The sequence below is a fragment of the Magallana gigas genome, chromosome 1 (assembly GCF_963853765.1).
Source record: "Magallana gigas chromosome 1, xbMagGiga1.1, whole genome shotgun sequence".
NCBI classification, from domain to species: domain Eukaryota; kingdom Metazoa; phylum Mollusca; class Bivalvia; order Ostreida; family Ostreidae; genus Magallana; species Magallana gigas.
The window spans coordinates 32,366,782-32,383,615 of NC_088853.1; the positions used below are offsets into that span (position 1 = coordinate 32,366,782).

At 32.1% G+C, this 16,834-nt stretch overlaps 1 protein-coding gene and 1 long non-coding RNA gene across 7 annotated transcripts; both read right to left on the reverse strand.

Moving 5' to 3' along the window:
* Window positions 1–1,465: 1,465 nt before the first annotated feature.
* On the reverse strand, window positions 1,466–10,723 carry LOC136270026 (uncharacterized). 6 transcript variants are annotated; one of them, XR_010707660.1, is made up of 6 exons: window positions 10,586–10,723; window positions 5,626–5,832; window positions 4,963–5,226; window positions 3,339–4,138; window positions 1,817–1,897; window positions 1,466–1,625 (listed from the first exon to the last, which is right to left on the reverse strand). XR_010707660.1 is itself a non-coding variant. In XM_066066234.1 (5 exons), coding segments are annotated over exons 1-5 (627 nt in total). In that variant the 5' UTR covers window positions 10,659–10,723; the 3' UTR covers window positions 1,466–1,623. The 6 variants fall into 6 exon arrangements, 3 of the variants coding, with proteins under 3 accessions (XP_065922306.1, XP_065922302.1, XP_065922298.1); XR_010707661.1 differs by lacking the exon at window positions 1,817–1,897; XR_010707659.1 differs by having other exon boundaries at window positions 1,466–1,897.
* Window positions 10,724–12,517: 1,794 nt separating this feature from the next.
* On the reverse strand, window positions 12,518–15,753 carry LOC136270036 (uncharacterized). Its single transcript, XR_010707668.1, has 3 exons — window positions 15,611–15,753; window positions 13,578–13,658; window positions 12,518–12,694 (listed from the first exon to the last, which is right to left on the reverse strand). It is a non-coding gene; the product is annotated as an uncharacterized lncRNA (long non-coding RNA).
* Window positions 15,754–16,834: the final 1,081 nt, after the last annotated feature.

Here is a 16,834-nt window from a genome sequence, read left to right on the forward strand (position 1 = left end):
AATTTTGAAAATATGGAACATTTAGAAGAACTTGAACAAAGTTCCTCAGAAATTGAAAGAGAAACTCGTAAAAAATGAATGAAGTTATCAAGAGACATGCAGAATTTCTCTATGCAATTTACTCTGGCGTCATTGGAATTTGGATAAGCATTGAGAGGTCGGAAAACAACAAAATGCTAAATGAATTGAGTATTGTTTTCCTTTGTTTAGACCAGTTTATTTTGCCATACATGTATGAGGGTATCCTCAACCTAGAAACTTAGAAGGTTACTGAAGTGACATTCAAAAAGAGTTTGTAATGTTTTGACATTTTGCTGGTTGTCAAACTTTGACTATTGGTAGTATCTGTAGAATTAGCTGCTGGTTTATTTGAGGGTTTTTTTAAAGATTAAATGACTATAGTTAGGTTTTTCTAAAAGTGGTTTCCTCCCAGTTGCACATATCGGAATTGAACATTATGATGAACTGTATGAACAGTTATCCACTTTCTGGGTATCCACTAGCAAACATGTTTCATCAAATAGTTTATCCACCATTTCCAAATCTTAATGCGATTTGGTGAAACAAATTATCCACAATTATGACGTGTAACAATGGTTGTACTACATGATTTATGTGTATACAAGAAAAAAAGTACAGTTTGGAGTTTATCTTTAAAATAAAAGGTGTTATATTTCTTCAATAATATTGCACAATACGCATATTTTTTAAATTCTATTTTTAAGGGAATTCATCGATCAGATATCAAACGTCTTGTTTTTAATGATAGGATGTTGGTTAGGAAAAGAGGGAGGAAAACTGGAGACACTACTGGAAACATTAGTCGATGATTGCTAGTTTGTCGTATATTATACACAGGTACATGAAACATATTTTGAATTTAAAAACTGGTTTGCTGTCAAACAAAACGACGTGAAACAGATTTTTTTTAAAGTAAAAAAAATTCCATATTTGATTGATTATTAAAAAAAAACCCGGATATCGTTATTTGTAAGCAACTAATACACTGTTGATACATATTGAATTTATATTTGTTCTAAAATAAAAACAATACCATCATTTCACGAACTCTTATTTGTGTTTGTCCGAATAGGACAATGAATTGCATGTATTGATTTTATCATCGTTTTTTAACTTAAACAACTACGGCTGCCGATACATGTATGTTGTAATGTATATTCTTATATAATATGAAGGTAACAATATTGCACTGGAGTCGTTTTTTTTCAATATTTCATGTGTCTTATTCCTTTATTATTTACTGGATATTCTTTACGAAAGTAATAGTGCTAAGATGTGTATGTACATATTTCAACACATATTGTTATTTTCACGTTTTCATACTGGGAATTCTAAAACAGTACAATGCCTTATGGCTTTTTCGAATGTGTTAATGCCTTTTTTGCAGCTTGTTCTTGTTGCATGAATTCCAGAAAAAAAAACAAAAAAACATTGATGACCCAAAGAGTGTTTGTATAATTTATTGACCAGATATATGACAAAATTATATCTAAAACAGATTTAATATAGAATGACAATTGTCTTATTAGCTAATGTTATAACTGGGATAAGGTCGGTTTGCATCTCCTGGTAAAATCTAGTAAGATCGGCAAGGGTTATAGCTTCTGAAAATATAATTAGGAAGGAACTATAAATCAGAACTCAAACGATATAAAAATTTAAATATCTAATACAACGAAGAAAGTTTCTAAATAAAACAATTTATGAAACATAAAATTTATTTGGTGGATGGTGTATGGGTGGCCAAACACTTATTTGTATTTCAGTTTTTCGATCAAATCTTTCCAAAACATACAGTTGTCTTCGATGTATCTTGCTGGTATCAAAGTATCTTGCATAGTAAAATCACGGTATGTTGTCCCTGCAGTTATTTTTGCTTTCATCGCCAGTATGAAAAAAAAACACATCATTCGGTTTAATATATTTCCAGTTGCAATCATTAAATCAGAAAGTCATCAAAAAGGTTAGCTAACGTTAATCAGAAATAAAAGCTGACTCTCTATGCACGTGAAAGTTATCAGTGTAGATAAGGTGACTTTGTTACATTTAGACCTAGTCCGTTTGTGCAAGATCTTGGAATTTGTGCCCCTCGGAAGCTTTTAAGCTCACCTGAACCGAAGGTTCAAGTGAGCTTTTCTGATCTCCCGTTGTCCGTCGGTCTATCTGTCCGTCCGTCTGTAAACTTTTCACATTTTTGACTTCTTCTCAAAAACCTCTGGACCAAATTTGACCAAACGTGGTACTAAGCATCCTTATGAAAAAGGGAGATAATTACGAAACAGTGAAAATAGGGTACATGTCTTTAAAAATCTTCTTCTCAAGACCAACTGGATCAGAAATGCCAATATTTACACAAAAAACTTGTATATATAGTGAAAATTCTAAATTGTAAAAACCGTGACCCCCGGACCAAAACTGGGGCCCCAGGCGGGGTTCAAAGTAAAACATTGAAATACATTGGAAAAATGTTTCAAAATCTTCTTCTCAGGAACCACTGCACCAGAAATGCCAACATTTACACAAAAGCTTGTATATATAGTGAAGATTCTAAATTGTAAAAATCGTGACCCCCGGACTAAAACTGGGGCCCCAAGCGGGGTTCAAAGTTAAACATTGAAATACATTGGAAAAATGTTAAAAAATCATCATCTCAAGAACCACTGCACCAGAAATGCCAACATTCACACAAAAGCTTGTATATATTGTGAAGATTCTAAATTATAAAAATTGTGACCCCCGGACCAAAACTGGGGCCCGAAGCGGGGTTCAAAGTTTAACATAGAAATCCATGGGATAAATGTTTAAAAATCTTCTTCTCAAAAACCACTGCACCAGAAATGCTAACATTTACACAAAAGCTTGTATATATAGTGAAGATTCTAAATTGTAAAAATCGTGACCCCGGACCATAACTAGGGCCCCAGGCGGGCCGGGCTACAACTTAAACATAGAAATACGTATAACACAATCCCTTATAAAGATAAGCTTCGATACATCAATGGGTCACATCGATATATGCGCGTAAAAGGCATCCTTTATCCTTTTGTGATACGTTTGTAGGTTAGATGATTGAAATTCTGGATTTTACCTATGATAATTTTTTTCTCCAGAATATGTCAGGTAACAGTTAAGAAAATATAATCATGACACGGCAAATCTATTTATTTAAAAAAAGAGGTAATTATACTTTAATTTTAAAAAAATACAAATTATCGACCTATATTTTTTTTTGTTTAGAAATATCTTGAAACAATTTAGTCAATGAAGCGTCATACAAAAAAAAATCAATTAATACATTTGTACATGTAAAAGCTTACCGGTCGTTGTTTAAAAATATATCTATTGATTCTTGATATGTTTTGCTAGTTTTCTTTTAAACATCATCATTTTCAAGAGCAACAATGCGTCCGCATTCCTGATCATTTGGATGTTTTTCGACCGTTTCGGAGTTTTACATCCTAAACCCTAAAAAAAATACAATACAGTGTTAGAGCACTTACAATGATAATACAAGAGGCGTTTATACAATTCCTGATTTATTTTTATTTTTATCAGAATGCATTTTTTTCTCTAACCCAAAAACAACGAAAAAACTGTTTGATTAACACTCAACTACAACAAGTTTTTTAAAATCATTTTTGTGAAACTAAAAGTCATTGCTAAACGAAAACGTTTCGATTTATATTCTAACGTGAAAGCATTAGCATTTCTTCACCTGAAAAAAAAAGAAAAGAGAGTTAACATATTTGTTCCTATATCAAACTCATTTAGCAAAACTCCACAAAAGTTAAATTGATAAACAGAAAGACATATACATTTTAATATATACACATAAAGCGTCTACATTCGTACACATCCATACAAAACATATTTTCCTCATGTAAATGCTAAAGAATCAGATGTTCGAATGACCAATTCATTGATGTCTGTAAATATAGCTTTTGCAGATTTCCAAAAATTCATTTTTTAAAATGTAAAATAAATTGATGCCTTTTTAATAATTATTTACCCTTTTGATTCAATGACTTACATGCATCACACACACCGCTGGATATATCACAATATTTACACCCAATGCATGGCATGCAGTCGACCCCATATGTATCAACTTCGCATCCTAAAAATGTTAAATGTTAATTCAATAAATAAGCTAACTAACTTTTATACTAATAATACAAACAATTTCATTTTGTTTTTAAATTTCTATATATAAAAGCCATTTTTTATATCTCGGTGCATAATAGCATTTTAACTTAAACATTCTAAAGATGATAATCTGAATAATGAATTATTTTATTTACAAATGCTTATTTTTTTGGAAGAAACATCATATAGGACATCATCTATTTTTTTGTATCTGTAAACGCACGTATATATATTTTGCGAGAATGCAGAAAAGAATTACACACGCATGCTTGTTTTCTATTGAAAATTTGTAAGATGTATTGTAAATTTTATACATTCAACCAAATGCCTTTGTTTTTGTTTAGCCGACAAACTAAGCCATGTTCTAATACCAAACACAATTATTAAGAATATGACACAGCATCTTTTGTTTTGCGCCATTAAAAGGTAAAGTACATTCATTTACATGATGAAACATTATTAATATGTCAGCTGTCAGCTTTTTAAGTAGCATTTATGTCAACTGGATTTGACTTTTCCACATTTTTACACTCAAAAGCATCAATAAAATTCAAATATACTCTTCTGAGAGGTAGCATTTTGTTATGTCTTTTGTATGATATATTCATACCAAAAAGAAAAACCTTCCACTTCACAGATTTCAATGATTGATCCTTCAGGAAGACCATTTTTAGATGCAAAGTGATCTCTATAATGACGTATCTAAATCTGCGTTTACGTGCTCATGTGGAGATATCAATTGATATCGCATGAAGAAGATACCGATACCTTAGTACTAATTTTTTATTTGATTACCATAAACTTCTATTTCACAGATTTCTAGGATCGCTCCACCAGTAATTTCATCTTCAGGTGCGTCATACGTGGTTTCCACAATGACGTATCTAGCTGTCTGTTTACAAGGTATGTCTGTTATGTTTGGTGGTAAGTCTGGGGCAGTCGTGTTATCGGTGTAACAACGGGTTCTCTGTGACGTTGTCGTCTGTGTTGCTGATGAGTTTGAGGCATCTAAGTAGAACTGTCTGAATCGATATTGCTTCCATGCTGAAGGTCCATCCCCTAAAAAAATATTATGAATGTTGGCTTAACTGTGATTAATAATTCGATTACCGAAGAAACCTATTTCATATATTTCAAGAATAGCCCCTGTAGTTAAATTGTCATCATGAGTGTCATACGTAGTCCCCATAATGACGTATTTACTCGTGGGTTTACATGGTATATTTATTACCTAAATTAGTGAAGCAATGTGCAAATGAACAATTACATAAAATATGATTAACCTTCATCTATAAAAAAAATGAATGCCAGACTCAAATTCCCATTGAAGACGATTTGGCTGTGTCTTTAGGTAACATACTGATGTACATTAATAAAAAATAAGTGAATTTTACTTACTTATACAATGACCAAATATATATAAAATAAACAACCAAAGGGGAGTGATGCAATGCATACCTTCTCTCCTGGGATATATTTTGACATTGTTTATTCTGTAGGGTTGTCCGAAGTCGACCTGTAGCCATGCCTTTGGAGGATTTAGCACAGTGATGGCACACTTGGGTTCGGTAGTCTGAACATCGCCATCATTAGCAATTGATGCTATGTTGAAGCGGTAGGTCGAACTTTGGGTGAGTACTGTTGTGGGTCTTCTACTTAGATTTTCTTGTTAAAAAAATATCATGTAGACTATAAGTCATAAAATATCATGTAGACTATAAGTCATATAAAACAATATGTTTATGTATGTTTTAATTGAATTTTACAATTTGTTTCAATAGACCATTGATCCAAAATTTAATCATATCGTCGTTATAGAATTATTTCAATAGTAATTATATAATTGTTACAATTTAAAGCATCTAAAATTTTCAATTCAATTTGCAATCCAATTTACAAGGATACACTCATCATTTTTTTTTAATTTGTTAGAATTTGCATTGAAACATTGCATATTGTAAATACGTATTTACCATTTGAAAAAAAAACGAGCCTTTCTTTTAACCTCAGTAATATAATTCAAGAATCTAATTATCAACATGCAATGGATAAATTACAAATATAAATAGTAAAAAATTGTGTATGTGCAGGAAAGTAGATGAAATATAAAGGTTTCATAAGAAAACCGTTTCAAATTCATGAGTGATGGAGCTAGGATAAATTGATTTTGATTAAAAACATCGTAGAACGCAATGGCGATGGAGAACAGAAAACAGGCAAAGAATATTCCGAGGAAGTCGTACAGCGGTTGAGTCCGACAGTGAGACAAGATTGCAAATACAAACTATCCACACCATTAAATGCATTACAGTTTTAAGTTGTTTAGAGGAATGGCTCTTGTGCATTAGTTGAATCAGGTGCACAATACAAGATAAATGCTACACATTTAAAGAATTTCAATGAGATCGTATTTCTCAAATGAATAAAAAAAATGATAAAAGATAATGAGATTGTCGATTAAATTTGCGATGCAAATCAAAATATAAGTTGTAACTCACAAATTGAGTGTCGTTTTGAGGCAATCAATATTAATTATGATACATGAAAAACAAATGCTGGTATTTAAAGCGGAACATTAAGAAATAAGAAACTACCATCATTGTTTATGGGATTTTATATGTATAAGTAATACGTTTGAAAATAACTGATAACTGACATTCTTGCGTCGGTAAATGTAATTATAGTAGCCATCAATTATTCACTCTACTTCTTTATTGCCTTCATCAATTGATTTGTTCATATACATTTATTCCAAAATTGTAGCATGACTTATATGTGTTCTTAGACTAATTAGTTATTTGTTTGAAGTAGTTTTATATTAAACATTGTTTTTTTGAGAAAGATAAAAAGTTATAGTGTATGTTATTCATGTGAAGTATTCTAAGAGAGATGATTCTATACCACTCTTTAACAATCATGTTGGAATATTGCCCCTGTTTTTTATTTGACGCTGTTTTCGGTTTTACAAAAAGGCTTCAATGACGAGCGTGTTATTTATGGATGCACCAAATTTTGTTAAATTCGTATGTTTAGCATTTAAGGACGATATGACATCCTGTTTAACTATTAGAGACAAAAATTTATGGCGCACAAAAAGATGAATTATACTGATATCAGATTTAAAAAAAATATATCCCTCAGATATTTCATAACAAATTTATCATTTTGGGGCACTGTAACAGTTCCTGGTTCCTATAACATTTTTTATAGATTCTTATCAAAGACAACGAAAGTAAATAAAGTTATATATTAGTTTATTGTTGGCGAGAGAGGCCACGCCTAAATTTGGACCACCTTACACAGAAGGATGGCCCCATTACATTATAGTTATAAATTACATTACATTATATTTTATCAATATAGTTGAATAAATGTAAATCATGCAACTTTCATTATCATTATATAACATTACATGACATCAATTGTCCATTCCATTACATTAAATTTTTCATGAGGACTAATTTAAATATAAGACCTCCATTAAGCATTATGTCTTTAAGGGTTGCCCAAAGGCGAATCGTTAATTATCATTATAAAGACATGACATTACATAACATTACATTATACTTGGCCTTGTATTCTTATATTTGCTGGTACTGGGTGAACAGATGCTCAGCAAAATCTTGTTTCAATAGTATGAAGCAACGCAATTTGAATTTATTTTTATCGTAATAGACAGATTCAAGCACAACAGAATACTCTTTACATCTTTATTTAAAAAAAAAAAAATTATATATATATATATATATATATATATATATATATATATATATATATATATATATATATATATATATATATATTTCCATTTCACATTGATTTTATTGATATTTATGGAATTCTTTTTTAAAGAAATCAATATTTTAATTATTTTGAAAAAAAAATGAAAATAATGAACATTATTTTAAATTGATTAGGGATGATATCCAACCAAAAATGAATTATAGTTCTGATATATACCAACAATTCTCATTCGTATAAATCTAAGCCTTTAATTTCGTTACCTTCAATTTAAACATTTTTTTTTAAATCATCGTTTAACGCAACTTTCATAACGAATGTCTTTAAGATATCTAAAAGAGTTAGTTATATTCTGTAATTTCTTGTTAGTCATTAAAAATGCTGTCGGAGCAAAACGGACACGCTTTTTTCAGTGTCTCTTTGTTCAAATCAATAAAAGATGATAGTTCTGATTTTGCTAGAGATAAGTAGCATTCAAATTTGGAAAAAAAGACGTCCAATAAATCAAATTTAATAGCTTCCTTGTTCACCTTTTTGTATAAATTCCGCTCACAATTTAAAAGTATCGCTGCACAGGTAAAAATATTACCTTTATCTTAAAGTTTCGAGATTATGTAATGCTATGGCACCTGTTTTAATTAGATATTCTGAACATTATATGTGTCAATAAAAAAAGGTTAGGTTAAGAAGGCAAAAGGTTCTGAATATTCCAAATTTAAAATTGCTGCAGGCATTAAACTGTAAAAAAATAAAGAGGCATGGAGGACAATCTATACATACGTGTAAGAACATGTTGTATTGATAAAATGTACTAACCAAACCGTATTATGCATAAGGTTTTTGTTTTGATTGTAATACTTTTTTATTCAAATCAGTAAACTAAATTGCATGTACCATTTTTAGGAAGAATTAACTAAACAGGAAATGAACTGTGCATGATGTACCAGTACAGTAATGTAATTTCATGCATGTCTTTAACAAATTAATGCTATGCTATGGTATGCGATTTTATTGATATGCTATGAGATTTCAATGCAATGTTATGATATATGTATGCTATGCTATTGTAAATTAAAATGAAAGGCTTAATACACAAAAGAGTTCCACACATTTTGAAGTAAAATCAGGATAAAAAGCCAAATTAATAACTAATCTGCAATGTGAACATTTATTCTTCCAAGTAAAAACATTTAAAACCGAGTTAAAATCATCTTGTATGTTATGCTATGGTATGATATGACGAATGAGATTCTATGAGTTTATATGCTTTGATATCAGATTCCAATGTTATGCTATGAGACTTCAATGCTAAGCTATGCTATGTTATATATTGTAATATATATGCTTGAACTGACTGTACCAGGCTCCAATTTCACAAACAAGATATCTGTGAGCCAATGCTCACTAGTGATACCCCCGCTCTGATGTGAATATGCAAAATAAGCAAAGTCGACATTTAAAGGAAGCTGGCATCCGATTGGTACAGAAATATATCCCACCATATGACATGCCTAAACAAATAGTGTGTAAAAATTTCAAGTATCTGCGATAAATAGCTGCTGAGAAATCGTTGAGGAAAATGTGTTTGAAAATTTTGGCTAGTAAAATAAACAAAGTACTCATTTAACAGGAAGTTGACGTCCGACTGGTACAAAAATATATCCCACATATGGCATGCCTTAACAAACACTGTATAAAAATTTCAAGCATTTGCGATAAATCGCTGCTGGGAAATCTTTGACGAAAATTTGTTTGAAAATTTTGGCTTAAAATAAACAAAGTCATTATTAAACAGGAAGTTGACGTCTGATTGATACAAAAATGTATCCTACAATATGGCATGCCTTCACAAACACTGTGTAAAAATTTTAAGCATCTGTGATAAATAGTTGCTGAGAAATCTTTGACGGAAATTTGTTTTAAAAAATTGGCTAAAAATAAACAAAGTCGTCATTTAACAGGAAGTTGACGTTCGACTGGTACAAAAATATATCCCACGATATGGCATGCCTATACAAATACTGTGTATAAATTTCAAGCATCTGCGATAAATAGTTGCTGAGAAATCTTTGACGGAAATTTGTTTGAAAATTTTGGTTAAAAATTAAGCAACGTCGTCATTTTGCAGGAAGTTGACGTCCGATTGATACAAAAATATATCCCACCATATGGCATGCCTTCACAAACACTGTGTAAAATTTTTAAGCATCTGCGATAAACAGTTGCGGAGATAAATGCGACAGAATTTTTGTTACGGACGGACGGACAGACAGACAGACAGACAGACAAACAGACAGACAGACAGACAGACACAAGGGTAAAACAGTATACCCCCTCTCCTTCGGAGTATTGCTGTTTTTTTTAGGATAAATTTAAAACAAACAAGAGAAGTTATAAAGGGCAACCTGTGACAATGGAAATGTTTTACTCAGCTAAGTAAAAATTCAGCTCAGCTAAAAATTGACTAAGTTTGATTTGAGAAATGCAAAATGAGAAAAATCTTAGCTGAGTAAATTCTCAGGATTTCACATTAAACTTAAGGTTTTATTTTATGAATCGGAGCCAGGTGCTCGAGCTAGTAACTTTTTTCAAGTATGAAGGAAGTAACTAAAGAAAATCATAACTGTCTAGTGGAAAAGCCACGTTGTTAAATACAATTTAAATAGAGAACACGTACCAAATGCATCAACACTGAATATTCCTATAAAGTATGCAATGAACAAGACAAGCTGCATCTTTGTGACGGGCATGGTTTGAAGTACTCATACATACAGAAGTGTATCGACATGCAGGTGTTATTACACAGGTAGAACCCAAATGTCTATTGCAAAATTAAATTGGGTCTTTCAAACTTTAATATGATCGATGGATATTTAACCCATTAATATTCTGATCAAAAAGTGTCATAATATTTTAAAAATATCCTTTAGAATATCAATTTAAATCCCACCTGTAGTGAACACGTCAGTTATGTATTGTCAATTTACGATAGAAATCATTCAAATATTCAAAATGAATCATCAGAATATAATCTGATAAGGTATAAAACATCGAACACTTAATGTGCATATATACTCTTTAAACTTTGAGGAAAAGTGTCATACATTTTGTACACCACATTGAATACATGATTCTTTTCGATTAACTTAAATAAAATTTAGAAAAAACACGTAGATATCATGCATGATATGGATTGTCTACAGTTTATGTTCTTTTTACTTTAGATACTGATTTGGAGTCGGTATTCAAAGTTAATAATACCCATATCGATATTACTATGGTCAGTGTCTGTCTCCGAAAAAAAAAATGTCTTATTTTATGAGACCATTCTAATTTTTCCAAAGACACACTACATGTATGTTGTGGTCAACAACTTCATAAAGCCAATGCAGAAGACTTTCCTCTCCGACACGAATATTGGCAAGACGGTTACAAGTGTTGTGCCCTAGTTCACCAGGTAATTGTACGCGAGGACATTCTGACAGGAAATGCAGCGATTGTTAGATTTAACAGCACTGATCCTTGTAATGTAAATTTTGTTTTAATTCAATGAACATTTTACTTAGACGATTTTCAGGACCTTCCTTGAAAGGGCTAAGGTACAGTTAGGTTTTACTGTATATTTTAGCTTATTTTCATACATCTGTGCAACATCAGTGATTAGATATAATAAACAGATAAATATCATTGTAGATGTAAGTTATTTCAATGGGGGAAAAAATCATGAATGGATTTTAATAACGGTTTTTAAATATTGAATTAACCCGCATGTTGAGATAAAATTCCATATGTCAATGATGTCAATGATGTCAATGATGAAAATATCACAGACCAGAGCCTGAGCTATCTTTACTATATGAAAACGACCGATCTATAAAATGAATTTCTTAATTTACAGATCATCTCAAATTGTCAATTTGTATATAACTCAACGTGTCATTCGTATCAAACACAATCGTTAATGTACAAGACAGTAAGAGAGAGAGTGAGTTTAGAAAGGGTCATCCGTTGCTGTTTGAAGTTTTAAAAATTCAAGGGACGTAATTCTGCCGAAAATTGCTCGATCGTACCAGAAATCGACCTTTACCTAGATATTGTTATGATAAATTTGTATGCTAATTTTAGAATTAATATGTCCGCGAAGAAAATAAACGGAAACTGTTGGTGGACCAACAGAAAGACTGACGGACATCAGGAAGGCAGTATGCCTTTACTTCTTTGAAGGGAAGCAATAAAGTATTTGAGGTGGCTCAACCCACATTAAAGAGTTTCTAAGATCAGCAGAAAATTACTTGATTAATATTATTATCTGGGATGCTCTACGTTTTTCTTAAGAATGAAAAAAAGGTTGCACAAACGCAGGCGATGCAGTTTCTCTGTATGTATAACTTTGAATGATTTGTGTTCTTTGACAAAATAAGAAAAACAGATGTTTCACCTTGATAAATGAATGGATTATGCTAAAATGCGGTACGGAACAAACTATGATATGATGTTTGTATACTTAATGATTAAACCAACACAAATAAAAATAAATAAATAAAATTATTTATTCAGAAAATGTACGATTTTTTCTCTTTTATTATTATACTTTAACATTTGCCTGGAAAATCAAATTAAGAGCAGAAAATACTGCTGAGATGCTTTCTTTGAAGGCAGTCCACCATTCACAACAAAGACAGTCTGTTTTACTGACCATGCTCACCAAGCATGTTAGTTGGTTGTATGGTGTTTCCTCCCATCGTTGCATCGCGGTTTCTCCTCAAACCATTATATCGGAGAAAAGCTGATTAAAAATGTAGTTAATCATTATTTAACAACAGATCTATCATTTTTATTTGTTTTGCATTCCTCATTATTTTACAAATGGTTTTATTACCTTTCTTCATGCAAAGCGATGTGTTAAAGATTTGTATTTTTTGGGTGTTGTGGTAGCTATAGGGAGAAATATGAAAAAAAAGGTCAATTTTAATTTTGACAGCAAAATGAGATAGGGAAATGAGGTAGCATGTAGCTACATTCCAACAAAAATAGAGACTTTTAAATAAAACGCTAAAATAATCTGAAAAATAAACCACACAACGTCTACAGCTATATTTTGTTCGTCAAATCAACGTTGCAAATATTTTATTAAGTACAAGCGCCTGGGCGAGTTGAAATTTAATATGAAATAATTAAACAAAAGTGAACTGTTAAAAAATATTGGCACTATGTTACGTTAAAGTAGAAGAACATAAAAACAATTAAATGAAGTTGTTTTTGATTAAATGGTATTTGAAATAGCAAACAAATGATACAACCCACACTTAGTAAAGATGATTTTGGGTTTGATGTTTATCAATGATACTTTTCAATGATACTGTATCGTTTTTATAAGGTTATCTTTTAAAAACCCGTAAGATAGTATGATACACTAAAAATTAAAATTGAAAGATGATGCATTTAAAACAAACCCCTCCGGTAAAAACCGGTTGGGGACTAATAAAGGTAAAATACCAATTTGGTTTCGAACTCATAAAAAAGTTATAACATATAAACGCGTTAACCAACTGCGCACAAAACTTTTACATGTAAGGCATTAATATTACTGACTAAAAGTATATGATAATGAAGCATATATAATTTTACACTTCACCTACACAATAGAAATAAAAAACACGTGCACTTACCTCTTCTTTTAGAATTTAAAGTATACACGGCCTGTTTATTTCCCCGGTAACTGATTGTTGCACTCTTTGGTGCCCCATATTCTTTTTGTCAAGAATTTCCAAAAAAAAAAAAATAATAATCAGGTATTAGTTATAGGTTTATAATTTGTATAGAATTTGATATCTATGTAAATTGTTGTATATGAACAGTTGCATGCATGACAAAAAATAAGAAAGCTATACTAGCGAAAAAAAAGAAACTGTGCATTATAAAATTTAGTATAATTTTTCCATATCTATTGTTTGTATTTACAAAATTTAAACAATCGATAATGGTAATGTTTTTGACAATATCGGATGGTAACCGTCCGGGTGCACGGACTTTTCCATGGTTAATTAGCACACGTTGTTTATTGAAGAATTTGTACGCACGAGTTTTACAAGCCAACACTGTTTGGAAAAAGAACTGTAAAGGATTTGTTTAAACTTTTTTTGATAAGGAAATCACTTTAGTTTCAACAACATTTACCCCTTTGTCATGCCACGACTCAACGAAAACCAACGAAATCGCGCTGTTGGGCTGCTGCAAGCTGTAATGGCACACAATACAGTAACAAGACACTTCGGAGTTCATCAGAACACCATCCAGTCATTATGGAGACGTTTTCAACAATCTGGAAACACTCAGGATCGACCGCGCTCTGGGCGACCTCGTGCTACGTCATGTCAGTAGGACAACCACATTAGACTTGTGCATCTGAGAAATCGTTCCTAGACAGCAAGTTTGACTACCCGTAGCATTCCAGGGCTTCGACCAATTATTCCAAGAACTGTGCGTAATTGTCTGCGCGAGCAAAACCTCAGACCAAGACGTCCAGCGGTGCGCCCAGTACTGCTTCAACGTCATCGTGTCGCCAGACTAGCGTGGTGCACACGACATCTGCGATTCAGAATGCAGGACTGGGCCAATATTCTGTTCACTGATGAATCCAGATTTCATTTTGATAGCAGTGATGGCCGTTGAAGGGTGTATCGTCGCGTTGGGGAGCGTTACAAGGTCGCTTGTCTTGTGCAACGTCCACAATTTGGTGGAGGTAGCGTTAAGGTGTGGGATGAGACATCAGCACGTGGAAGGACCCCTCTACAAATTGTCAATGGAATTTTCACCGGTGAATGCTATCGAGATGAAATTATCCAGCGTCATGTGAGACCCTTCATACAGAGACATCAAAATCACATCACTCTGCAGCAAGACAACGCCAGGCCACACGTTGCACGTGTAGTCAGGGACTTGCTTGTTCAACAGAAAGTTGATGTCTTTCCTTGGCCAGCTGTTTCCCCCGATTTGTCACCGATCGAGAAGGTCTGGGATGAAATGGAAAGAGGTTTTCGCCGTTTACCAAATCAGCCAGTGACATTGGCTGATTTAGGCCAGGCTTTCATCAACATCTGGAACAACATTTCTCAAGCATTTCTGAACACTTTAGTGGCATCAATGAGGCGTCGCTGTCAAGCATGCGTGAGCGCAAAGGTGGTCACACGCGTTATTAATTTTGTTAATTAAATTTCAAATAACAGTGACTTTCGAGTGTGCTGAAATTGATGTTATTCGAGGTTGACATTAATGTGTTATGAGATGTTGTTACGAATACATGTGTTAACAGTATTACAAAAAAAAAAAATGTTCATTGTAATGTTTAAATGTTTTTTCGTATATTAAAAAATACAGTTTCTTTTTTCCGCTAGTACATGTATATTTGAAAAATGCCCGAAAAAGCAAACAACACAGAAAATGAAGTTTTCTTTTAATTTATCTTCATTTAGTTTTGCATTTGTTTAATAAAATACATTCATCGATGGATTTCGATTACTTTGTTTAACAGTTCGTAAACCTGGCTGGTCAACAAAACAAATATAGCAAAAAAAAAAATTACTTTAAAATTTAAACTGTTTTATTTTTTTTTTCTTTGTCTTATTAGAGTAGGACAAGCCTCTTATTGATCTCATCCATCTATCTTTATAATTTATCTACAATAAACATGCGAGTTTCTTACCTCTTTTGTCCAAATTAAAAGATCTCACGACTTTGTTATACCACAGGGGACCTCTCGAGGCACCGCTTGCCAGAAAAGCATTGGAAATAAGGCAGACCATTAGAATCGAAGTCCAATACATGTTGGATGACCGAAGAAGCCTTTCACTGAATATAAATGAATGAATAAGGTTTACGCTTTATCTATCTTTAAAAATGTTAAATTAAGTTTCTTTATAATTTCTTGTAGACAAACTTACCTGCCAAAGGTGTGTATTCTATAGTTTACAATTGATGCAAACATAGCAACTTATATATTATTTGCATCCGTGCATAGTTCTGAGTTGGCACGTTTTACCTTAAAATAACTTTAACAAAGCAAATAATCGTGACATAAGGAAACATTTGAAATAGCAAGAGCTGAAAATTAACTTCGTTAAAGTAACACATGTTACCCCCCCCCCTTTTCAAAAAAAAAAAAAGTAAAACAGAAATAGAAAATAACTTTTTTTATTGAATACGAAAGTGTTTTGACGGACGTAAATATTAAAAATAAACACGTTATGCACTATGTAGTAAGTTTTGATGTCAAATAACTAGTATTATAGTTTTTTTATTGTTTGATTGTTTTTTTTTTCGGGGAAAGGAGGGGGGGGTTGTTCTTCTTCTTTTTTGGCTGGGGGGGGGGGGGGTCTGGTTCTTTTTTGTGGAGGTTGGTAGGGGGGTGGGCAAAAAAAGTTGATAAACAAATAAATGAGAACATGAAAAATGCTTTAATAGTATCATTATATTTGTTTATTATTGTTAATATTTGTTGGTTTCTTATAATTATATATGAATCATACTTTGCATCCATTAGAGGAAATTCGATATATACTTGCTGTGCATTTGATATCAAGTTTGAAACTATTTCGTTTTATAGGTGTTTTCTTAAAATCATGGCCAGGACATGTTATTTTTTTAATAATACTGGGGTCCGTTTCACTAAAAGGCGTACGCCCGGCGTAACTTTACGCCAGTCGTAAGTCCAGACTTAAGTCATATATTTGGACTAAGGTCCGTTTCACTAAAAGGCGTAACTTTGCACCCGCCTTAAGTTAAGACAAAAATATACGCCTAGCCAAGGGTAAACGTAACTTATGGCGTAAACAGGAATTAACTGCTAATTCTGTTGCCGAGAATATCGGTGCTGACCTTAATGTTAAATTGTACAATTTGTCATGCAAATTTTATTAATTTCATATGA

What these genes read in the sequence shown, in the direction of transcription:
- LOC136270026 (XM_066066226.1), bottom strand. Translation starts at nt 10,658, where the DNA reads ATGCCCGTCACAAAGATGCAGCTTGTCTTGTTCATTGCATACTTTATA. An exon ending in ATTCAGTGTTGATGCATTTG is followed by an intron (nt 5,833 to 10,585) that starts GTACGTGTTCTC and finishes TTTTTTAACAAG; the next exon opens with AAAATCTAAGTAGAAGACCC. An exon ending in AATATATCCCAGGAGAGAAG is followed by an intron (nt 5,227 to 5,625) that starts GTATGCATTGCA and finishes ATATTTTTTTAG; the next exon opens with GGGATGGACCTTCAGCATGG.